This window comes from Eretmochelys imbricata, chromosome 3 (assembly GCF_965152235.1).
Source record: "Eretmochelys imbricata isolate rEreImb1 chromosome 3, rEreImb1.hap1, whole genome shotgun sequence".
In the NCBI taxonomy this organism is placed as follows: Eukaryota; Metazoa; Chordata; order Testudines; family Cheloniidae; genus Eretmochelys; species Eretmochelys imbricata.
In genome coordinates, this window is record NC_135574.1 from 42,440,235 (window position 1) to 42,466,017 (window position 25,783).

Consider the following 25,783-nt stretch of genomic DNA (forward strand, 5'->3'; position numbering starts at 1 on the left):
CTGAATATGGTACACCTGGTAACATTACTTGTATACAAGCGAATTCAAAGGCAATCTATCAGAACTATGCAGTGCAAACACTCAAATGAACATCAAGTTGACTGAGCCCCTGTTAAAAAGAAATACTGCAGAGTTGGATTCTTTTTATTTACTTTCTTATCTTTAAGGCTTTAGGGATTACACAGGGAGGGGTGACACACACCCCAACCCTCCCCCCACCGCACACACTCAGGAGGAGAGGTGACACATGCACACTCCTCTCTCACACAAAGGGGGGTGATCGACCAACCTGACCCTCCCTGCCAGGTGCTCTCCAATCTCCCTGTCTGGCTGGGCCCCCAGGACGCACCCGCCTCTCCTGGTACCTGTCCTCCTGAGGCAACATGTCTTCCTGAGGCAAAATGAGTGTGTGGGGGGTTCACATACAGGCTCACGTGCCCCGCCTCCCCAGATTTCTGCCAGGGTTCACACCAGAATGTGGCCAGCAGCAGGCTTTTGGCATTATGCGGGAGGGAAGGGATAAGAGCTGCTTCCAGCTGCAAGGGAGGAGAGAAGGGGGAAAGAGATGACCTGGCCTGTGTCTTTGCAGAGCTCATCTCTTCTCCTCCCGCTCCCCTGTGGCTGGAAGCAGCTTGTCCCTTCCTGCCCGCACAGTGTCAAAAGGTAGCTAATATCTCCAGGCTGCTGCTGGCCACCAACAAAACCCAGCTGCCTCCTGTCCCCTGGCTACAGCGCGGGCGGGAAGGGGTTAAGCCCTAAAGATGCTTGTGCACCACCAGGGTCCAGGGAACCTGACTTCAGGGACTTCAGTGAACCCGGCCAGAGAGGTGGCTCAGCAGGGGAGGGTGCTTATAGGACAGAGCAGCCCCATGCTCCCTGGGGGTAGGACAAAGGGTGATGGAGGGCCGGGTGAAGAGAGTGCTAAGTCCCTGCCCAAGGGGCTGCTGTGAAGCCTACAGGTTCAGGGCACAAACAGGCTGGAAATCGCTCCCCCCAGCCACACACATTGCAGAGCTTAGCTGATTGGTGTAGAGGCTTCCCCGTGTTAGCGCTGTGCAGGGTTTTGGCACATGTAGGGCTCAGCTACTCCTGGCCAGCACTCGGGACCGGAGGGTCTTGGGCTTTCCCAGGACTCTGGTCCAGCCAGAGGCAGTGGGGGAAGGAAGGATCCTGCTAGCCAGGCTCCTGGTGAGCTGAGCACTCCAAACAGGGGCTGGTTCTCTGCACAGTGCTGGGAGTGGGATGCACCCCGCTTGGGGGGATATGGAGGAGCACCAGGGCTGGGTGGGGGGCGAAGGGGCAAAGCAGGGAGAGGACAGCAAGATGGGGACCACGTAAAGGGTGGATGGGTGGACAGCAGAAGCAACACATAATCGGCCGCTACCTGGTCCCTGCTGCGTACACCAGCCTCTGCAGCTCGCAGCGCACAGCCAGTGCTGGCCAGAAATGGGATGGGAGGTGGGGCCCTGCTGGCTGAGAGCAGGCTCACAGCGGGGGCTGCAGCTTTGCCCCACCAAAAGCCTTGCACACCCACCCCATCATCAGTCACTGGACCCCCCACGCCCCGCTAATGAGTGGGCTGCTGGTGAGCAGGGATTCAACCAGCAGTAGGACCCACCAGTACCGATGGGGTCGGGGAGACAGAAAATATGGGACAATTTGCCCATTTTTAAGAAAAAGTCGGGACACCTGCAGGAGGGCTTAAATTGGGGACTGTCCCTTTAAAAACAGGACATCTGGTCACCCTACACATAAGTAACTTTATATACATGATTAAGCCCACTGAGTTCATGCATAAGTGGCATAAGTATTTGCAAGATTGTGCAAGACTGTGTTCTTATTTTGTAACAGATTTTTAGAGATAAACTATTGAAACATATATAACAGCAATACAATATCTTACCATGGCAGAGCGGGGCAGGAGAATCCCATTGATACAGGCCATTCTGACGATGTCTACAAGTTGCATTGCTATGACCAATCATTCTATATCCAGGTTTGCAGTAATAGTGCACTGTACTTCCAATTGAACCTGCTGTTCTATTTACAGTTCCACCATTCTTCGGGATATTGTTTAAGCTGCAATAGGGAGCTATATACCAAAAAAGATATAATTTTAAAAAGTTAGAAAACACATAAAAATAACAATTCATCTTGCAATATTTACAAATATCTTTGTGTAGTTTAAAAATCTATAGTATGTTTTGAATTACTATCAGAATTTTCATTTAGAATATATATAATGTAGAAGTACCATGAGTTGGAGAAATATCATTTATATTCCACACATTCAGAACTCTTTTTATTGATAATACATTGTAAAAGCTATGAGAGTGAGCTTTGTTAACACACATAGTTGCCTCGGGACTTCACCTACCTCACATTTAGTGAATAAACTCTCTCATAGACTTGATTCATTTATATCTAGGTCAATAGTTATATAATTCACGATGCACAAAGGCCAAATAATTTTACATCTAGGCTGAAATTTCAAATTTGACTCCAGCCCCTTCACTTCACTGGCTCACAATAACTTACATAAGATCTAGGATTGGTAGGTCTTTCAGGTTTAGACCTAATCTCTCCCCTCCTATCATTTTAAGGAAGGACTCAGATCTCCCACCATGTTGTTTTTATCTTTTCCACCTTCCTACTTTGCATCCAGTTGAGGCCACCAACTACTCATCTGGCTGGCTTAGTAGCTATTCAGGATGGAATTAACTACATCTCCTGTTAAATACCACAGCAAGTTACAACTACAATCAATTAACTGTTTAAATAAATTTGTCTTCAGTTGAAACCTGCTACAGATGGTGATAGAGTTGTAGCCCGTTCTCTTCTGAGTATCAGCTAGTAGGCAGCCCAGGTGAGACACCAAGAGATGGACCAAATGAATACTAGTCAAGAAACATAGAAGCAGGAGCCAGATTTATGGCAAAATCACTCTCCTTGTGGGAGGAGAAATAACAAAATTTTCCAGGTAAAAGTTTTCTACACCCATTGCTGTACTGCATGGGCTGCAAGATCTCACAATTAGTATTGTTATTTTGAACACTATACTTCTGACTCACATTTGGCTCAAATACTGATTGAAGCTATATTCAGGGATATATATTAAATGCCTCCAATATTAATTTCTATGACTACATAGAAAGAATTCCAAAATTCAGTCCAGTGAACAGGCTGTTTGATGATAAGATCTGATCTGATTCAAGATGTATAGGATATTTTACCATTGGAAAACGCTTGATACAAAACAAGTGGGCAGGATAAAACCAAATCTTGCTCCCTTTCATTAGCTATTTCATAGACAATTACCTAGATTCCTGTGGTTTGGAATTCACGTATAATTGGATTCCTAAACTCCCTTCACCCCTTTAAAAAACTCAGCACAGACCACATTTTTTTCAGTACAAAATATAACCTGGAACTTATTCCTATTGTATATCACAAAATTAATTGATACTGCAATCTGTGAAGAAATTAAAAATTTAAATGACAGGACATTAGATATGTTGTTGTGTGTATTGATTTATCATAGGCATTTACCTGCTACAAAATCAATTTATATGGTTGACACATTTTACAAACAGTGATACAACTGTGCTATCTATCTGCATTATTTTTTATGTTATTAATATTTGTGATACAATCTCCTCCGCCTTCGGTTTTCAATACCTAGATATGGGATTTTGTTTGTTTTTGTTAGTTTTTTTAGTTGAGTGAATGGTTACTAGTCATCTTTAAAAGGGAAAGAGTCTTGCTCCTATCTTATATTATAGGTGTGCTGTCAGGTAAATACTGGTCCAAAACAAAGGAGCAAATACCAGGGAGGGATAAGAGCTATTTAAGGTAAAGGGCAATATCAGCACAAAAACAAATGGATATAAACTGGTGAATACATTTAGGCTGGAAATTAGAAAATTGCTGATTATCAGAGGAGTGTGATTTTGGAGTAGCCTTCCAATAGTAGTTGTGGGGACAAACAACTTTACCAGTTTTCAGATGGAGTTTACTGAATTTCTAAATGGGATTATATAATCGGATTATTTGAGACTGCATGGAATGAAACTCAGTGATCCAGGAAATTCATTGAAGTCCTATATTCTGTTTTTTGTAAATGTAGTAACTTCATTATCATGCACATTGTGTAAAGAGTTGTCACTTTGGATGGGCTATCACCAGCAGGAGAGTGAATTTGTGTGGGGGGGTGGAGGGTGAGAAAACCTGGATTTGTGCTGGAAATGGCCTAACCTGACGATTACTTTAGATAAGCTATTACCAGCAGGACAGTGGGGTGGGAGGAGGTATTGTTTCATATTCTCTGTGTATATATAAAGTCTGCTGTAGTTTCCACGGTATGCATCTGATGAAGTGAGCTGTAGCTCACGAAAGCTCATGCTCAAATAAATTGGTTAGTCTCTAAGGTGCCACAAGTACTCCTTTTCTTTTTGCAGTATTCTAGTATGCTGAGCCCTCACCACATCACTATATCCAAGAGGAATTTTTGCTGTTATCTAAGAAGCCCTTAGTATCACCCAAATTTAACTACAAATCCTTCCCACATCTGTTGTATTGATCTTAAAATATTTAGTAAATAATCTGTTCCTCCCACTCTCTGGGATGTTCCTCTGTTATTTAGAGATGGGCTGAATCAACAGGCCTTCAGTTTTATTTTGAACAACCAAGTCCCAGATTGGTAGTGGTTCATGTATAGGTACTATTTCTAAACATCTAAAACATCAGTGTTTTCTTGGGATGGGGAATTCTGGATAAATGTTGTCAATTTTGTCATACCACTTAGTGTTAGGATATAGATATTCAGGCCTGTCTGCAAAGGCCTGTACTTTAAGAATTTAGGTGTATTCTTATCACTTGGCTAGTTCCAGAGGTATAAAAGAAAGAATCAAAACCACTGTCTGCCAGTGTAAGGGCCTTCTCTTACTGTGACAGTTTGTGGCTCTGTGCTTAGGCTCAGGCCTTTGGCTAAGCAGCAGAGGCAGCCATAAGCTGGGAAGCGACCGGTCACATCCTCACATTCCAAACTAGTCACATTGAAATAAGGTGCTATTGGGCTGTTAGGCACTATCAGGACAGGATTGTATTCCTATCACCTCCAGAGAAAGGGAAGTGCCTAGAAAATGTAAAAGGAAACTTAGTTTGATAGCATCCTGTCTGGCAAGAACTCACTTATCAATAGCTGGGATGTGAAATCCTCACTTCTGTGTTGTCTTGTCATTGTAGTTCCCACTTTGCTATTGTTTGTCTGTATAATCTCTGTCTGGTTCTGTGATTGTTCCTGTCTGCTGTATAATTAATTTTGCTGGGTGTAAACTAATTAAGGTGGTGGGATATAATTGGTTACATAATCATGTTACAATATGTTAGGATTGGTTAGTTAAATTTCAGGAAAATGATTGGTTAAGGTATAGCTAAGCAGAACTCAAGTTTTACTATATAATCTGTAGTCAATGAGGAAGTGACTGGGTGTGGGTGGGCATGTGGGTGTGTGAGATGGGAACAGGGAATGGGGGTAAGAAAATTGGAATCATGTTTTGCTAAAGGGGGAGATGGGAACAGGGAATGGGGGTAAGAAAATTGGAATCATGTTTTGCTAAAGGGGGAAATGGGAATGGGAGTAAGGAAGTTGGAATCATGTTTGGCTAAGGGTAGGAATGGGAACAGGGACACAGGTGTAAGGCTCTGTGGTGTCAGAGCTGGGAAGGAGGATACTAAGGAAGGAAACTGGAATCATGCTTGCTGGAAGTTCACCCCAATAAACATCGAATTGTTTGCACCTTTGGACTTCGGGTATTGTTGCTCTCTGTTCATGCGAGAAGGACCAGGGAAGTAAGTGGGTGAAGGAATAAGCCCCCTAACACTTAGTATAGGAAATCCAACTGTTGTTTTCATTTGGAAAGAGATTATTTTTTCTAGTAACTCTTTGACTAGATTATCCTTGTAGATTTGCAGTCCGGGGAATGTAATGTGCTCTTGGCACAAAAGTGGGAGGCTCCTTTCAAAGCAGTGGCCTTTGATGACACATGCATACACCCTTGTATAATTAAATGCAAGATTCAGCACAAGATTTCTAAGAAACTACAACCCTAATCCCAGCCCAGTAACTAGAATCCATATTAAAAACACTGAAGAAATGTGGATCAATACTGATATTCTGTTCAAAGAGTTAGTCAATAGTAAAGTAGCTTTTTTCCCGCCCTTTGAGTGCTGTCAGTATAGAGGGAATGCTTGGGAGACAAAGTAGTGGTAACAGCCCCTGAAGGAACGGAGTTGAATGCAAGTCAGTAAGCAAGGATAGCTCAGTAAAAGGTTCTGGTTTGAGCCAAACGGAATATCCTTGACAATCACACAGACATTTGCTTACATACCTCAATTAAATGCATGAAATTACAGAAATACCCTTGATTTTTTAAAAAGGGAATTGACATTTAAAGAGGGACAATAAATATTACTTTAATTTACTTTTCAACTAATTTAAGAAACAAAGGGATTATATTTCTGAAGCAAGATGGTTAAAACTAATGGCTTCTAGGGGTTCTAGGAAGCGGCATTTTGTTTTGAATCTCTCAAGGGAAGTTGAGAATGACAGTTGAGGCTTAATTCCATTTTTGTTTCAGTCAAAAAAGAATTGCAAAGTGATCTTGACAGTTTTGCAGTTCAAAGAAGAAACTATTATGTATGTGCTTGGATTATTTGTTTTATTTTTTCTGCCTTGCAGGAGAATTTATAAGCATATTCTTTTTCTCTACTTTTTTAAAATGTGCTAATATAAAGAAAAACTATACTGGACTGGCCAAACTTACTGATCCTCCGAGCCACATATGACAATCTTCAGAAGTTTGAGAGCTGGGGCATGCCTGCAAAGGCTCGGGGCTTCATCCTCACGGAAGGGGCCTGATGCGACTCGGGGCTTCAGCACCAATCCTGCTGAATCCCCGCGCTTCAGCAGGTACAAGCTGCAGGGCTGAAGCCCTGAGATCCCCCTCCCTGCTGGGCTGAAGCCCCTACCCCATCATCCCACTTCAAGGCAGAGTTCCTGAGCTCCCTTCCCCAAGTCTGGTAGGTGGAGAATGAGGGGAGCTGTGGGGGGCTCCAACACTTTAACGGGAAAAGAGCCACATGTGGCTCACGAACAACAATTTGACTACCCCTAAACTGTAGAATATGTGTGAACCTTCTCAAACAGCAACCTTAATGGGGCATAAAATAGGTGAGAGGTAGGCATCCGAATTACACAAAATGAGAAAACCCACTGAAAACTTATTTTTTTCCTGTTGTTGTTTTATTTATTACAGTAGCACCTAGGGACCTATCATAGACCAGATTCCAACTGTACTAATCTTTGTACAGACACATAACAAAAAAGATAATCTCTGCCCCAAGGAACTAAAAATCCAAGTATAAGACAAGAGATGAATGAAACAAACAGGAGGACACAAGTTAACTGTAAGACCATATTTGGCAGCATGAAATGCAGTGGTCACTGGTGGGGGAAGGCTGGGACTAGGCGATTGTGGGGAAGGAGAGGCAGGGACTGTTTGGGTGAGGTGGCTGGGACTGGGAGAAGAGGCTAGAATTGGTTGGGGTCATTTGTTAATTGCTGAGTGCTTTATTTTGCAACCTTAATAATATTGTTTTAACATAGTGAGGGACTGTATGTGAGCATGTGGGTGTGAGTGGGTAAAACATGCATTTATAATAGCCACTTATTAGCAACAGGCCCAGATTAGATCCACTTCAGAGTTTCTACAGAAGTGGCAGAGTCCCTGCTACTCAGACCACTTTAAGCCTCAGGTGGCACAAAATTAATTGGGAAAGATGTCACGGATAGCCAGTGTGTCAGAAACTGATCCTGCAGTCTTCACCCAGTCAAAAGCCCCTTTCAAGCAGACTGGAGTTTTGCCTGGGTCAGGAGTGTAGAATCACTACAGTATGCACAAAAGACATTTTAAGTAAACATCAAAATGAATATTTGTAAACTATTGGGCCTTCTTTGGAAAGAAGGACAGAGTTGCCAACCCTCCTGGATTGTCCTGGAGTTTCCAAGAATTAAAGATTAATCTTTAATTAAAGATCATGTCATGTGATGAAACCTCCAGGAATACATCCAAACAACATTTGCAACCCTAGAAGGACAAGTAGGTCAACAGCTGTTCTTTTCTTTTCTTTCTTTCTTTTTTTTTTTTTAATCTACATGTTGTAACATTAAAAAAGGAACATTTATTTTAAGCTTTTAGTAAAGCTTGCAAATGATACCATCTGGGGAAAGGGTGGAGGAGAGTTTATGGTGGTTTATGTCTGAATTCCTTCTGTGTTCACTTTATATAGTTTAGTAATCATTCAAAATGTGATCTTACTACTAAACACAATTCCCATTGGACTTCAGGGTGCTGAGTGTTTAACAGCTTGCAGGATCAGGCATTAACAGAGTTAGTAAAGAAGCAAGTATAAAGCAATAAAAGATGTCTAAAGGCTTCAGCGTGAGCTAGTGCAATAGGAAATGTCAGTCTCAAAGCTCCAATCACTATCACCTGCACTCCATTTCTGTGTTTCAATGGGACTCAGTGGGATAGAATGCTCATAGTGTATTCCAACCTCATGCCTACAACTACAGAGATAAAATATTTTTATTCTCCAAAAAGACTTCTGTGACAGGAGTTGCACTGACTCTATGAGAGGATTAGCAGGTCTGAGTGCAGTGCTGTAGGTGTGCATTTGTCTAGGAACAACAAAGCTTCCACCCACATTAATGATAAAGTGTAAGCCAGGCAGTCCACTGACCTGAACTAGTATTGCATTATAGATTTAATTTGCTTTTCTCAGTGACATATCAGCAGATCTTTCAAGGCCTCCTAAGTATTAATGTTTTCTTCAAGGTAACACATTTGTACGTTTTCAGTTCACTTATACCCTCAATGCCCATTTGTCAATTTTGACTAAAGACCAACCAGTTGTAGCTGTGTCAGTGCCAAGAGACACTGGAGAGACAAGCTGGGTGAGGTAATACATTTTATTGGTCCAGCTTCTGTTGATGAGAGACACAAGCTTTCAAGACACACACAACTCTTCTTCAGATCTCAGAAAGGTACTCCCAGCGTCACAGCAAAATGCAAGGTGGAACAGATTGTTTAGCATAAGTAGTTAGCACTGTTTTGGAGGCAACGGTGACAGGGTGTACCAAGCCCTTTGATGCTCCTTGCTGGAGGCCCTGCAACCCTACCACACCACACCCCAGGAAAGGGACCAGTGAAGGTGGGTCCTTCTAGCCTTCCTAGAAAGGCTGCAGGGAAGCAGCCAATCAGAGCTCAGCTGGCTTACTTAAAGGGAGATACAGGACCTGAGCAGGGCAGTCACTGGCTGGTACCAGAAAGATAAAGAAGGAGTGGAAGACTGTGAGATTCCATGGGTAAAGCTACTGGTGAGAAACCCTACTCAAGCAGGGATAGGACTGTGAAGTTTTCCAGGTGCAGAGGCCTTGGAGAGAGAACCCTGACTTAAAGGGGGCAAAGACTGTTGCAAGCTCTCCAGGTAAAGAGGCCTGAGGGAAGACCCTGAAAAATCAGGACAGAGACTGAGAAACTCTCCAGTCAAGGAGACCTAATAGAGACCCTGCTTAAACAGGGAACAGTCAGAGAACCCAAGAAGGTGATGGGACAGAGTGGGAAGCAGCCCAGGGAATGCAGCAGTAGCAACTAGCAAAGAAAGCAGCACATGGCTGCTACTTGTAGGGTTTCTGCCTTGAGACCCAGAGTAATGGGCAGGCCTATTTCTCTCTCTCCCCCACCCCCGACCCGCACTGGCAGAGTGGCCAAAGACCTGAGAAGGGCACAAGATTTGTTTTGGAGCCTGAAACCGGGGCTGGAGTTAAACAGGCCAGGAGACAGGGCTGAAGATTTTGAGAAGGCCATTTTTTTGTTGGATTGTATTATCCTGGAAAGGGTTCCTTCATATGTCTTTGTGTGACTTTAGCCAGTGGGCTGCTGAAGACCTGCCTGATGAAGGCAATTGCCAACAGGGGGCAGTGGGAAAATTAAAAAAGAAAGAGTGCAGGATTGCACCAAGCTGGCAGGAACCACCCATGAGAGGTGAGTATTTTTTCCTCCCTTCCTCCTCCCCATCACAGGGACTATTCAAGATAGAATGGCCCGTTAACATCTCTGCATAGGACAAAAAGAATGGGTTAGTTGGTTATGGCTTATTACCAAGAACTGTAACCCACTAACCCCCTCTTTTTGTCCTATGACTGCAGAGGTGTTTAGAGGCCACTCTACCTTGAATGGTTCCTTGCAGTATGTGCTAACTACTTGTGCTAAACAATCTGTTCTACCTTGCATTTTGCTGTAACTCTGGGAGTACCTTCCCAAGACCTGAAGAAGAGCTGTGTGTGGCTTGAAAGCTCGTGTCTCTCATAACATTACACTCCATATTTTTTATGGAAATATGCTTACGATATGGATATGGCATAACTGAGATATACTTTATGCAAGATGGCTCATATAAGGTATCATTGGAAAGGTTATGATTTACTGAATGTGATTAACTAATTTTTAGGTCTGTATAATTTTTGTATCTGGAGTTAGGAATATTGAATATGTATCTGTATTTCAAATGTCTTACTTGGGTGTCACCCCCAACTAGCCCCTCAAGTAAAACAATGAAAAAGACAGACAGGGCTGATGGCCCATTAGCAAAGAGAATGGACTGTGAAAGGGCTTAGTCTTTCTTCCTGTGGGCGCTCCAGACAGCCTGTGAGCAGTCACTGCCACAACCCTGCAGAGACATGGGTCTAAGTCACCTGGTATGGGACCTCCCCTCCCCAGTTGGCATGCCATTGTTTTTCCACTGGAAGACAAAGGATTCCCGCCTTACACAAGAGCTATATAAAGCAGGGGAGTGACATCATTGTGGTTCTCCTCTGCTTCCCCACCCAAAGAGACACTGGGAAACACCTGGAAGCAAGAACTGAACTGGGGGGGAGAAGAGTTGAGCCAAAGCTGTAAGTGGTCTAACTTGTGAGTAATAATACCTGAGGTCTCAAGCTGCAGGCCAGTGCAGCTGCCTTTCAAGACTTTCCATAATCTGCCTGTGACAATATCTCCTTCCCTACACCCACACTTTCTCTCTAATATCACACAGACACAAAATAATTTCTCATTTCTCAGATAAAATCAACCAGGTGAAAAATGTGGGGCTCTTTCCCCTCCCACAACACAGAAATCCTCCCCAGTTGTTCCTTTTCTTTAGTCCCAAATAGCACTGAAAGCTCAGTCTTGCTTTTTTTTACTTTCTTTGGGGTTAGAAGTTGGCAGTGTGAGGCAGGAGGAAGGCTCCCTGAATCTATGTCCCTGTGCACTCAAACAGGGGACAATCTGGCTCTCAATAAAATATTTTCTGAAGTGAAAAAAATTAAAATGTTTTTGTTAGTCATTGAAAACCTTGAGAGATGCACAACCATATATGGCTCAAACACAGCAAAAACAATGTTTTAGTGACATAGGTAGTACAATAATCAGTTCAGAAAGACTTTTCCTCCCCATGGATGCTGCATAAGTGATCTCTGTGGTAAGTGTCTAGAGCCGAATATGTGTGTGGGGCAGGAAGGGGAGGTTTATTTGATCCCATAAATGGTGACAAGGCCAATGGATCCATACACAGCGGCAAATCTTGTTCCAGCCTTCATGGTTATAGTGGCAATGGAACTACTCTTATTCCACCAAAAAACTGGAGGGCACGATTTTAGAGACTATTCAGTTGGTTCACATTCCCTGCATAGAGCCCCTGTGCAGCAGTTTAAATTTAGATATGAAGGACCTGGCATGGTTGGGTCAGGGCAGACCCACCGACGGGGAGGTGGTGGGGAAAGGGGGAAACTGTCCAGGAGCCTTGGTGATTTAAAAGGGTCCCTTTTCTGCCTGCCCTCGCTTTGTGCTGCTCCTGAAAGTTGCTGGCACATCCCTGCAGCCTCTGGGGAGGGGGTCTCTGCGCGCTGCCCCCAGCCCGAGCACTGACTTCTCAGCTCCCATTGGCCAGGAACTGTGGCCAATAGGAGCTGTGGGGGCGGTGCCTGTGGGCAGAGGTGCGTGGAGACCTCCTGGGCCCCCCACCCAGGAGGCACTGCCAGAGGGGTGTGCTGGTCACTTTCAGGAACCACCCAAGATAAGCACCGACCCCCTGACCTCATCCTGCACCCCAACCCCCTGCCCCAGCTTAGATCCTGCACCCCGCCCCCAAGCTTAGTTTGCATGTTTTGTTTTATTTGTTTAGTAATCTGCTTTGTTCTGTATGCTACTTATTTTTAATCATTAAAATCTACCTTTTATAGTTAATAAACTTATTTCTTGTTTATAATATAACTCAGTCTGTGCAATTCTTAATTTGGGGGGCGGGGGGGAAAGAGGCTGTGCATATCTTCCTCCACATTGAGGGAGAAGGTGGATTTCATAATATACCTTTGGGTCTGCACTCCAAGGGAGGTGGGCACCTGAGTGCTGGGGCAAGTTCCTTAAGTCTTCCCAGAGCTGATCTCAGTGTCTATGTCGTTCTGCAGTTGGGTGTGGCCCTTCCTGTGCGCATGCTCGAGGAAGCTTAAGAGCCTGGCTCAGCAAGACAGGTAAAAAGGGGGTCCATGCTAGCAGAACAGGTGGGCTTGGTGGTATCTCAGCTCATCATGTGGCATCTTAATGGAGGGGCAACTCGTCATCTCTCACCAACAAAAGTTGGTTCAATAAAAGATATCACCTCATCCACCTTGTCACAACCAGAAAAATGACTGCGTGGCTTGTCATACTGCAATGCTGTAAGATACATCACCAGTCAACCAATGCATGGACAGCAGGAGCATGGGTATACACTGGTCTGCATTTGCAAGATCATACATTTTCTTTCACATAATATAATCTCTTGCTGGATCATTTAAAACATTTAGGCTGAGATTTTCAATGCTGCCCAAGGGATTTGGATGCAAAATTCCCCCTCCCCAAAATTAATTTGAATTGAGTGTCAAAATCCCTTAGGTCACTTTGTAAATCTCAGCATTATTCTTAGTAATGCGATATTCTCTAATTATTCATTTATAAGGTCTAATTCTCCCATCATCCATTTGTAAATGAAAAACTCCATTGTTTTTGCTTATTGTATATGTTGTATCGTTGGAGTTACACTAGCGTAAATTTGGAATGCTGTAGTGATGAATCAGACCTATTTCTAGCTTTTAAGTACTTATATGGCCCCATCACCATAGTTTCTGATGGTGCCTAACAATCTTTAATGTATTTTTCCTTACAACACCACTGTGAGGAAGCAAAATGCTATTAATCCAGTTTTACAGATGGGGAACTGAAGCAAAGAGAGATTAAGGCCTATATGCACATAAGGAGTTAGGTGTTGAGATGCAGAGCACCACAGCACCTAATTTTTAGGCACCTAGAAAATCACTACAATTCACAAAGTCTGAGGTAGGTGCCTAAACTCCCATACAATGAATGGGGAGAGAGAGGCGCCTCAGACTGAAATTAACAAAAGCCAGCATGCCAGACAGGGAGCTGCCTAATCTATCCAGAGCCTGCACTCTACATCCCCTCCCACAACCAAACTCTCTCCCAGAGTCTGCACCCCTCACCCCCTCCTGCACCCAAACTCCCTCCCAGAACCCGACCCCTCACACCCTCTCACACCCAAACTGCCTCCCAGAGCATGACCTTGGACCACCTCCTGCACCCAAACTGCCTCTCAGAGCATGACCTCTCACACCCTCCCACACCCCAACTCCCTGCCCCAGCCTGGTGAAAGTGAGTGAGGGTGGGGGAGAGTGAGTGACAGAGGGAGGGGGGATAGAGTGATCAGAGGGTTGGGCCTTGAAGAAGCGGCGGGACAGGGGCATGGTCTCAGAGAAGGGGCAGGGCTGGGGCAGGGCAAGGGTCTTTGGGTTTGCGCGATTAGACAGCTGGCAACCCTACTGGGCAGGCATGTGGACACCCTGGCTGTGCTGGAAGAGCACGCCCAGTAATGCAGCCAGCAGCTCACCGGGCACCAGCAAGCACAGACACAGCACCGCCCAAATGTCAGGCGGACTGCGTCCACGCAGGCGCAGCTTGTGTGTGTGTGGGGGCCCATTGACTGTTCTGCCCTGGTGCCCAGAGTTGCCTGGGCCAGGGGCAAGTAACTACTGCTATGCAGATCCTTCCTTCCTATGCCCCTTGTAGTAGAGGAACCAGTGGGCTGAAACAGCCTTTGCTAAGTGTCAGCACAGCAGTTCTGTGGCTTGCTAAGTAATCATAGAATCAGAGAAGAATAGGGTTGGAAGAGACGTCAGGAGGTCATCTAGTCCAACGCCTTGCTCAAAGCAGGACCAATCCCAACTAAATCATCCTAGCCAGGGCTTTGTCAAGCCAGGCCTTAAAAACCTCTAAGGATGGAGATTCCACCACCGCCCTAGGTAACTCATACCAATGCTTTACCACCCTCCTAGTGAAATAGTTTTCCTAATATCCAACCTAAACCTCCCCCCACTGCAACTTGAGATCATTACTCCTTGTCCTGTCCTCTGCCACCACTGTGAACACCCTAGCTCCAACCTCTTTGGAATCCCCCTTCAGGTAATTGAAGGCTGCTATTAAATCCCCCCTCACTCTTCAATTCTGCAGACTAAATAAGCTCAGTTCCCTCAGCCTCTCCTCGTAAATCTTGTGTCCCAGGCCCCTAATCATTTTCGTTGCCCTCTGCTGGACTCTCTCCAATTCGTCCACATCCTTTTTGTAGTGGGAGGCAAAAAACTGGACGCAATATTCCAGATGTGGCTCCACCAGTATCGCACAGAGGGGAATAATCACTTTCCTCGATCTGCTGGCAACGCTCCTACTAATGCAGCCCAATATGGCGTTAGCCTTCTTGGCAACAAGGGCACACTGCTGACTCATATCCAATTTTTCGTTGACTGTAATATTCCCCAATAACCACCACTGAATAATAGCTACTCCGTACCCAGTCAGGCCAGACTCTGTGGGGGGAGGATTTGCCCCACAGTTCAGATCTATATGACAAAAACCCTGTAGAGGAAAGTAGCAGCAGAGCTCATCCACTATTCACCCCATACCCATTAGCTAGCTACATAGGTGACATGGTGATATGACTACTGTGGCTTAGGATTCCTTCCCTCAGCCCTGCTATGTTTCAATACCTTTTAGGCCAAGCTCATCATATTTGTTCAGGATTTGTTCAACTGGTATTCTTGCTAATGTTATATAATTCAATACCCCTGTATCTCATAACTCCGTGAATCATCATCTTGTAATTTACATCACAGGTTTTACATACAGTGTAGTCAGACAGCAAAGAACAGATACTTTTTGTCACTCTCTCTACCTCACTTTCCTGATCTGTAAAATTAGGATATTACTACTTACCCTCCCCAATAAAGCACTTTGAGATCCTCAGGTGAAAGTACTATTGTGACTGAATGCACACTGTATTCACACTCTACACACTATTGTAATTGTTGTACAAAATATGCCTTGTGAAGTATCAGTTGAAACTAATAACTCACTGGTCAATGATATCATGGTGAAGTGTATGTAGCAACATTATATGTAAAGTTACAAACATAAGCTGAAATTATGACTGAAGTATGTTTACCAGACAAGTCTGGGATGGGGGCAAAAGAGTTTCTTAAAGACAAAAGACAAGCTAATGTTTCTAGCCAAGTGTCTTCAAAGTTGACTGGCAATCACCAATCAAAAACACCATATGAAACCTCTTTCACCACAAGACTCCATGTCTCTGTCCTTATAGCGGGAAGAAACTTTAGGGATAACCCTCAGGAAAATGCATTTCAAAGGGTCACTGGATTGTTTGGCTATACTGAAAGAAGGATAGGAGACACTTGATATGGATTTAATCAGGCTGCAACTTTATTATTAGATTCCTGGGACTATCCGGTAGATAAAACCGCATAGTGCAGATAAGGCCATGTTTATTCTATAATTACCTGCAGGGGTTCCACCAGCTCCCCCTCTTTTCCATCCAAGTCCATCCAGCACATCTATTGGCAGGGACCTTATCATCCACCCCCTCCACTCATAGGAGGGGTAAGGTGGGCTATCAGAAAGGGAGTTTGGCTCCCTGATGTTCCAACCATAGGGCCCAAAACCCCACACTGTTCCATTCCTTTAACCAGCACCTCCTTTTTAAGTCCTTTACCAGGCCATTTATCGGGTCACTGGATGCCTTCCCTACAGAGGACATGCACTGGACATCTGCCACAAGGAGGCACCAGGAATTAGCTTGGCTGCCTAACCCCCCACACCCCCACCCTCCCCGGACCCAGTTGAGTTCCCATCTTCCAATGGCCTTTTGTCTTGCAGCCCAAAGCCTGCTGCATGGAGAAAAAAGTTTCCAACATCAGGGCTTGCACCTTTAAAACCTTCCACTTGTTACATTCCCAGAGGGTGAGTCAGTGCTGCAAAACTGACCACAACCCACCTTTTTGCATCAGTTTGACCTTTTGCCACCCCGCCCCCCCCCCACCATAAAGCACTACTGCATTCCTCCGGCAAGCCTGGACAACACCCCCTCACCTTTAGGGGCGGTGTGATCATTATAAAATGAGGGGCAAAAACAACACAGGTTCTTTCTTCCTCTTTCTCCTAAGAAGACAAAGGAACTCTGGGAGGGGATCCTGATCAGATAATTTCATCAGCCTTGTTGCTGGGATCATGTGGAAAGGATTTTAGATGGAACTAGGTCTAGTTTGTTACATTTTAGATACTAGAAAAGATTTTATCTTTACTTTTCTTGTAACCATTTCTGACTTCTATGCCTTATACTTGTATTCACTTAAAATCTCTCTTTGTATTTATATAAACTTATTTTATTTTTAAACAAAACAAATTCAGTGTTGTGTTTAAACTCAACTGTTTGGGTAACTCCAGTTAAGAATCAAATTGTTGACTACTGACCCCTTAACAAGGGCAATGGATCTCTATTATCTGAAATGTCCAGGTGAGGCTGGACAGTGCAGAACATCCTTTTTGTGGGAAAATTCAGGAATGGGAGTGTCTTGGAGTCACCCTGCAAATGGTAACCATGGCTGGTAGAAGCCAGAGTATGTCCAGAATGGTGCTGGCTGGGTGCAGCTACACTTGGTGTGAGCTGCATGCTGGAGGGTTATTTATGAGGGGCCCAGGTTGGGAGCTACAGCAGAAAAGCACTGAGAGGCACCGACGATGGCAGGGCAGGTGCAACCCCTTGCTAGTCTGGACTGCACCCTGGGATGTGACAACTATATCATGCAAGATATACTATTTTCAGAGAAGCAGTCAGTTACAGCCAACTAGATATGAATATTTTAAGTCTTAAAGTGTTACTGATTACTTTGTATAAACAAAGTATAATTTAATCTAAGCATATAACAGTTACTAACCTGAGTAACGTATCTTGAATCCCCTCTTACTGGTTGCGTGGTCAGTTGACCAGCGAAGATATAGCTGATTATTTCTGCTTGTGAAGTTTAGCTGTCCAGTATGATTTCCACTTAATGAAACCAACAAAGGGTTTTGCCCAGAAGAACCTTTAGAATCAGGGAAAGTGAATGTTATTTTCTTTTTTTAAAAAATGTATCTCTTCTGTAATGAGATACAGATGAGTGACAAAGACTTTTGAGCTAAGGTTGATGCTTCTAATACTCCAACTAGAGCTTTATTGAAAGAAAATGATCCCAAATCATCCCTGGTATAACTCCACTGACTTCACCCGGAGTTATTCCAGAGATTAATTTAGCCAAAAGTGATTTTACATCACAAAAAAGGATATGCTAGAAAATGTGTCTAAGACTGGTAATTGGTTAACTATATTAACTCTTCCCCTAGATTTAGTATCAATACTTGGATTTGATTAAAAATTAATGTATGAGTAAATAAGAAAGAATTCCACCAGGAGAATTAAGCAACCTAAATTGTTTTCTTTAAAAAAAAAAAAATAGTTACATATTGCTTAAGCCACTGGGGAAGTTTCAGGGAAAGCTGTGGCCGTTATCTAATCTGAAAGATGTGTGCTGAGTAGTGAGGAGACAGGGAGAATCTTAATAGCTCTCCCTCACTAATTACTTCTTTGACCTCTCAGAGCCAGGAAAGCTTATAGAGAGAAAACTGGCAATTTGAAAAGATTGCAAAATTTTGTTTTTATAATAAACCATTGTAGATTGCTAATGAATATTTTTATAATAACTGTAGATATTAAAAGATCAATTGATAAAGGAAAAAAGACGGTCCAAATTATATTTACAAGACACATCAAACCATTTGATAATGATTAATATCCTTTTGGGTATCCTGGTAACATGATGAGAATATGCACAAAGTGTACATTAATCAGTTGTGCCATGCAGTCTTCTTGCTTAATAGGGGTAGACATGATAATAATCTTCAAATACATAAAAGTATGTTATGAAGTGTTTTTGGACCAATTGCCCTCATTAGTCAATGACAACAGAATAAGTAGTAATCATCTTAAACTGCAGCAGGAAAAAATTAGTTTAGGAACGAGAGGAATATTTTATGAGAACAGTCAATAGAATAAGGTAATAAAGGGCTGTGAAATCATCTTTACTAGATGTCCTCAAGACTCGTGGTACACATTCTGCTACAGTATAAAGAGAATGAACTGAATGTCTGATTAGAGAGCACTTGGACCCTAAATAATTCTATGAATATAAACATATGGTATTTCAATCCAAGAGAATTGCCTTACCAGGAATGACAACATTACAAAGATAACATGCTAAATTCTGTGCTCAGATGCCCACATGTGATTTGTAAGAGTTGCATGTGATTTCTCAGCACAGGATTTGGCCCAAGAATAGTAAAATAGCTCTATCTATACTATTATCTAAACTCAGATGGCAATAATCTATGGTATAATTTATGGGAATCCAATGGCACACTTTTTCCCCAAAAAAACTAGGTTCACAATGAAAATATATAATCATTTATCAAATTTCTGTAAAGAGATTAAACTTTCCACTCAGGTTTCCTATTTTACATGAATCTAATAGGACGGGCCTAACAAAATTAATCAGCTGCTTTTCCAAAAATATTGTAATTGAAAACAACACTGGGTACCAAACTTTAGACTTGGAGCAGAATAGTCATTTGGAGGTTCCAAACACATCATTATCTGATGGCACAAACATTCTGGAAATTCAGTTTCTCTCATATCTATATTCATTGTTTGAAATCAGATGATAGTTAAATAACTCTTACCATCAAATATTTCCAATTCATCAAACTGTTTTTCACTCTGAAAAATTTCTACAAAAATAGAGATGTTATAGCTTGGTTCAACTTTAATAGTCCAGGAACAGGTCTGAGAATTGGGGTAGTTTCCTGGGTAACCTGGACTGAGGATCACTCCAGATGATGCTGTACGGATTTCATTTGCTGGGCATTGTGCTAAAAGAAAAGAAAAGAAAAGAAAAGAAAAGAAAAGAAAAGAAAAGAAATCAATACAACTTTTGCCTTCTTACAAACTTAACCATTTTTCAAACATTTAAATGAAGACTTCAGCATCAATTTTCAATTTTTGCTGTCTTTAAATCATATTGTACTTATTCACTAAATGTGGTGATACTTAACTCAGTGCAGTCAATGGTAAAACTCCCATTAACAGATAGAGGAACTGGACTGGATCCTAACTCAGCAATCTGAATTATAAAACAAGCTAATAATAAGAATATACCAAATAAAGATCTCAAGACACTCCTCACTCCAAGGAGTTTACAATCAAGTAGACCATATGCACTGTTCCCTCTAAGCTGTGCGCATGTGCACGCACCCACAGATCCTAAACCCCGTGCACATGATGAAACACCGCGCTCACAAAAATTTGCACAGAAGCACAACAATTTGCACAGAAGAAATTCTTTGTGCACACACCCTGTCAAAAATTAGAGGGAACATTGACCATATGTACCCAAGTGTTAATGTGACCATCCACATGGGTGATGTTCACCACCCACATGTATGTTCATGTGTTCTACTTAAACTCTTATATTTGAAAATTTGGCTTGTCCCTTCCAACTGAGTTTGGAAGAATCAAGTATTCCTTTCTTTTTTTGGAATGCAAGATACAAGTCAGGTCAAATGGTTGCTACCCTAACACGCCCATTAGTCAAAAGATGTAAACTGGTAAGTCTAGCAATTTGTTGGCATGCAATGTTATTAAAGGAAATTAAGTGTAAGTTCCTCAGACAATATATTTACCTTAAAAGCAGCAAAGAGTCCTGTGGCACCTTATAGACAGACATATTGAAGCATAAGCTTTCGTGGGTGAATACCACTTCATCCAGACTAACATGGCTACCCCTCTGATACTTATATTTACTTTGAATTCAAGAGTAGTTTTATTCAGCCAAGTGTACGTAATTCCCCCACCCCACACCAGTTCTTTTAACTTTTAATTTTAAAGCATCACCCATGAGATTCACATTGTACATATTGACATTTATCATCTCTTATAGAAGACAAAGAATTAGACTGATCTTAAATGTCTTTAAGGGCTTGTCTATACAAGGAAGTTAGTGCACACTGAACAAAATTGTGAATTTTAATCCCACTAACTGCTCCATCCTAACTCTCCATGTAGACGCTCTTGCTCCACACTAAGAGTGCCATCAGGTGGTTTAGCTTAGTACACTTCTAAAATGCATTAAGCTAATGCACACAAGTTAGTCTCTAAGCCCTGGTCTACACTAGGAGTTGAGGTCGAATTTAACAGCGTTAAATCAATTTAACCCTGCACCCATCCACACAACGAAGCCCTTTTTTTCGAGTTAAAGGGCTCTTAAAATCGATTTCCTTACTCCACCCCCAACAAGGGGATTAGCGCTGAAATCGGCCTTGCTGGGTCGAATTTGGGGTACTGTGGATGCAATTAGATGGTATTGGTCTCCGGGAGCTATCCCAGAGTGCTCCATTATGACTGCTCTGGACAGGACTCTCAACTCAGATGCACTGGCCAGGTAGACAGGAAAAGGCCCGTGAACTTTTGAATTTCAATTTCCTGTTTGGCCACCGTGGCAAGCTGCAGGTGACCATGCAGAGTTCATCAGCAGAGGTGACCATGATGGAGTCCCAGAATCGCAAAAGAGCTCCAGCAGGGACCGAACGGGAGGTACAGGATCTGATCGCTGTATGGGGAGAGGAATCCGTGCTATCAGCACTCCGTTCCAGTTTTCGAAATGCCAAAACATTTGTCAAAATCTCCCAGGGCATGAAGGACAGAGGCCATAACAGGGACCCGAAGCAGTGCCGCGTGAAACTTAAGGAGCTGAGGCAAGCCTACCAGAAAACCAGAGAGGTGAACGGCCGCTCCGGGTCCGAGCCCCAAACATGCCGCTTCTATGATGAGCTGCATGCCATTTTAGGGGGTTCAGCCACCACTACCCCAGCCGTGTTGTTTGACTCCTTCAATGGAGATGGAGGCAACACGGAAGCAGGTTTTGGGGACGAGGAAGATGATGATGATGAGGTTGTAGATAGCTCACAGCAAGCGAGCGGAGAAACTGGTATTCCCAACAGCCAGGAATTGTTTCTCACCCTGGACCTGGAGCCAGTACCCCCCGAACCCACCCAAGGCTGCCTCCCGGACCCACCAGGCAGAGAAGGGACCTCTGGTGAGTGTACCTTTTAAAATATTATACATCGTTTAAAAGCAAGCATGTTTAATTATTAATTTGCCCGGGTATTCGTGGCTCTCCTGGATGTTCTCCCAAAGCCTTTGCAAAAGGTTTCTGGGGAGGACAGCCTTATTCCATCCACCATGGTAGGACACTTTACCACACCAGGCCAGTAGCACTTACTCGGGAATCACAGAACAAAGCACTGCAGTGTATGTTTGCTGGCGTTCAAACAACATCCGTTCTTTATCTCTCTGTGTTATCCTCAGGAGAGTGATATCATTCATGGTCACCTGGTTGAAATAGGATGCTTTTCTTAAGGGGACACTCAGAGGTACCCGTTCCTGCTGGGCTGTTTGCCTGTGGCTGAACAGAAATGTTCTCTGCTGTTAGCCACGGGGGGGAGGGGAGGAGCTAGCCACGCTCTGGGGGGAGGCAAAATGTGACCTTGTAATGAAAGCACATGCTATGTATGTAATGTTAACAGCAAGGTTTACCGTGAAAGAGTGTACCCATTGTTCTATAAAATGTGTCTTTTTAAATACCACTGTCCCTTTTTTTTTCTCCACCAGCTGCATGTGTTTCAAGGATCACAGGATCTTCTCCTTCCCAGAGGCTAGCGAAAATTAGAAGGTGAAAAAAATGCACTCGTGATGAAATGTTCTCTGAGCTCATGCTGTCCTCCCACACTGACAGAGCGCAGACAAATGCGTTGAGGCAGACAATGTCAGAGTACAGGAAAGCACAAAATGACCGGGAGGAAAGGTGGCGGGCTGAAGAGAGTAAGTGGAGGGCTGAAGAGAGGGCTGAAGCTGAAACGTGGCAGCAGCATGATGAGAGGAGGCAGGATTCAATGCTGAGGCTGCTGGAGGATCAAACCAATATGCTCCAGTGTATGGCTGAGCTGCAGGAAAGGCAGCAGGAGCACAGACCGCCACTACAGCCCCTGTGTAACCAACCGCCCTCCTCCCCAAGTTCCATAGCCTCCTCATCCAGACGCCCAAGAACGCGGTGCGGGGGCCTCTGGCCACCCGGCCACTCTGCCACAGAGGATTGCCCAAGCAACAGAAGGCTGGCATTCAATAAGTTTTAAAGTTTTAAACTTTTAAAGTGCTGTGTGGCCTTGTCCTTCCCTCCTCCACCACCCCTCCTGGTGCTTCTCTCCTCCACCACCCCTCCTGGGCTACCTTGATAGTCATCCCCCTATTTGTGTGATGAATGAATAAAGAATGCATGAATGTGAAGCAACAATGACTTTATTGCCTCTGCAAGTGGTGATCGAAGGGAGGTGGGGAGGGTCGTTACCTCACAGGGAAGTAGAGTGAACCAAGGGGTGGGGGGTTTCATCAAGGAGAAACAAACAGAACTTTCACACCATAGCCTGTCCAGTCATAAAACTGGTTTTCAAAGCTTCTCTGATGCACACCGCGCCCTCCTGTGCTCTTCTAACCGCCCTGGTGTCTGGCTGTATGTAACCAGCGGCCAGGCAAATTGCCTCAACCTCCCACCCTGCCATAAACGTCTCCCCCTTACTCTCACAGATATTGTGTAGCGCACAGCAAGCAGTAATAACAGTGGGAATATTGGTTTCGCTGAGGTCTAACCGAGTCAGTAAACTGCACCAGTGCGCTTTTAAACGTCCAAATGCACATTCTACCACCATTCTGCACTTGCTCAGTCTATAGTTGAACAGCTCCTGACTACTGCCCAGGCTGCCTGTGTATGGCTTCATGAGCCATGGCATTAAGGGGTACGTTGGGTCCCCAAGGATAACTATAGGCATTTCAACATCCCCAAAGGTTATTTTCTGGTCTAGGAATAAAGTCCCTTCCTGCAGCTTTTGAAACAGACGAGAGTTCCTGAAGATTCGAGTGTCATGTACCTTTCCCGGCCATCCCACGTTGATGTTGGTGAAACGTCCCTTGTGATCCACCAGTGCTTGCAGCACTATTGAAAAATACCCCTTGCGGTTTATGTACTCGGCGGCTTGGTGCTTCGGTGCCAAGATAGGGATATGGGTTCCGTCTATGGCCCCACCACAGTTAGGGAATCCCATTGCAGCAAAGCCATCCACTATGACCTGCACATTTCCCAGGGTCACTACCCTTGATATCAGCAGATCTTTGATTGCGTGGGCTACTTGCATCACAGCAGCCCCCACAGTAGATTTGCCCACTCCAAATTGATTCCTGACTGACCGGTAGCTGTCTGGCGTTGCAAGCTTCCACAGGGCTATTGCCACTCGCTTCTCAACTGTGAGGGCTGCTCTCATCTTGGTATTCTTGCACCTCAGGGCAGGGGAAAGCAAGTCACAAAGTTCCATGAAAGTGCCCTTACACATGTGAAAGTTTCGCAGCCACTGGGAATCGTCCCAGACCTGCAACACTATGCAGTCCCACCAGTCTGTGCTTGTTTCCCGAGCCCAGAATTGGCGTTCCACTGCATGAACCTGCCCCATTAGCACAATGATGCCCACATTGCCAGGGCCCGTGCTTTGAGAAAAGTCTGTGTCCATGTCCTCATCACTCACGTCACTGCGCTGACGTCGCCTACTCACCCGGTATTGCTTTGCCAGTTTCTGGTGCTGCACATACTGCTGGATAATGTGTGTGGTGTTTAATGTGCTCCTAATTGCCAAAGTGATCTGAGCGTGATCCATGCTTGCCGTGGTATGGCGTCTGCACAGAAAAAAAGGCGCGGAACCATTGTCTGCCATTGCCCTGACGGAGGGAGGGGTGACTGATGACGTGGCTTATAGGGTTGGCTTACAGGGAATTAAAATCAACAAAGGGGGTGGCTTTGCGAGAAACTGAATGGCCCCCTCAAGGATAGAACTCAAAACTGGGTTTAGCAGGCCATTGATTTCACAGAGGGAGGAGAAAATGAATACAAAACAAATCTGTCCACTTCTTGTTTTGAGCCACTTCATCTATCTTTATACATCTTGCTGGCAGCAGACTGTGCAGTACGACGGCTACCCATAGTCAACACCTGGGTGCTCAGCAGAAGACAGTGCAGTATGACTATTGCCCATCATCTTCTGCTAGCTGCAGATTAAAAGACAGTGCGGGACTGAATCGCCACGAGACAAAACAAGGGAAATGACCTGGCTGAGTCACTCCCATGTTTGCCCAGGCGCTCGGTTAAAAAAGCATTCAGGACTACGTCGATGACGGCTACCGGTCATACCGCACTGTCTGCTAAAGGCAACAAACTACTGCTGTGTAGCAATGCAGTACCATGTCTGCCAGCACCCAGGAGACATACGGTGACGGTTAGCTGAGCAGGCTCCATGCTTGCCATGGTATGGCGTCTGCACAGGTAACTCAAGAAAAAGGGTGCAAAACGATTGTCTGCCCTTGCTTTCAAGGAGGGAGGGAGGGAACGGGGGCCTGACGATATGTACCCAGAACCACCCACAACAATGTTTTAGCCCCATCAGGCATTGGGATTTCTACCCAGAATTCAAATGGGTGGTGGAGACTGCGGGAACTGTGGGATAGCCACTCACTGTGCAACGCTCTGGAAGTCAACAGTTGCCTCAGTACTGTGGACACACTCTGCCGACTACATGCACTTAGAGCATTTGTGTGGGGACACACACAATCAACTGTATAAAAACGCTTTCTACAGAACCGACGTCTATAAATTTGACCTAATTTCATAGTGTAGACATACCCTAAGGTGCCACAAGTACTCCTTTTCTTTTTGCAGACACTTTTAGTGTGCAGTAAGTGTGTCCACACAGGGAGTTGCATTGGAGTAGTTACTGCACACTAGCAACTCTCCACCAGCTACTGCAGGCTTTTTCCCTGTTTAGACAAGCCCATAGTTTGTTATGATCTAAATGTTGTCTCTGATTCAACTAGTCTCCTGTTGGTCAGCTTTCCTTTAATCTTTTGTTTCTCTGTCAGGAGGGACCGCTTTACATTTGCTGGCATCTGTGTTCTGATTTTTTTCCCCAATATTTCATAATACATTATATGCATTTTAACAATTGTGTGTGTTAGATTTACAAACATGTCTCCTGAAGGATTACCAAACATACCAGGGAACTGTCTGGCACAGTCCCTGAATGCTGACATAAATTAAAAG

The 25,783-nt window shown here is 44.1% G+C and overlaps 1 protein-coding gene across 1 annotated transcript in view; it reads right to left on the reverse strand.

Moving 5' to 3' along the window:
• Positions 1 to 25,783, reverse strand: part of CSMD1 (CUB and Sushi multiple domains 1) — a 1,692,034-nt gene that overhangs the window by 133,349 nt on the left and 1,532,902 nt on the right. Inside the window, exons 47-49 of the mRNA XM_077812120.1 lie at positions 19,275 to 19,463; positions 17,438 to 17,584; positions 1,904 to 2,092 (exon numbers count right to left, since the gene is read on the reverse strand). Of these exons, the coding sequence (XP_077668246.1) occupies positions 1,904 to 2,092; positions 17,438 to 17,584; positions 19,275 to 19,463 (525 nt within the window). The remainder of the gene's footprint in view (positions 1 to 1,903; positions 2,093 to 17,437; positions 17,585 to 19,274; positions 19,464 to 25,783) is intronic.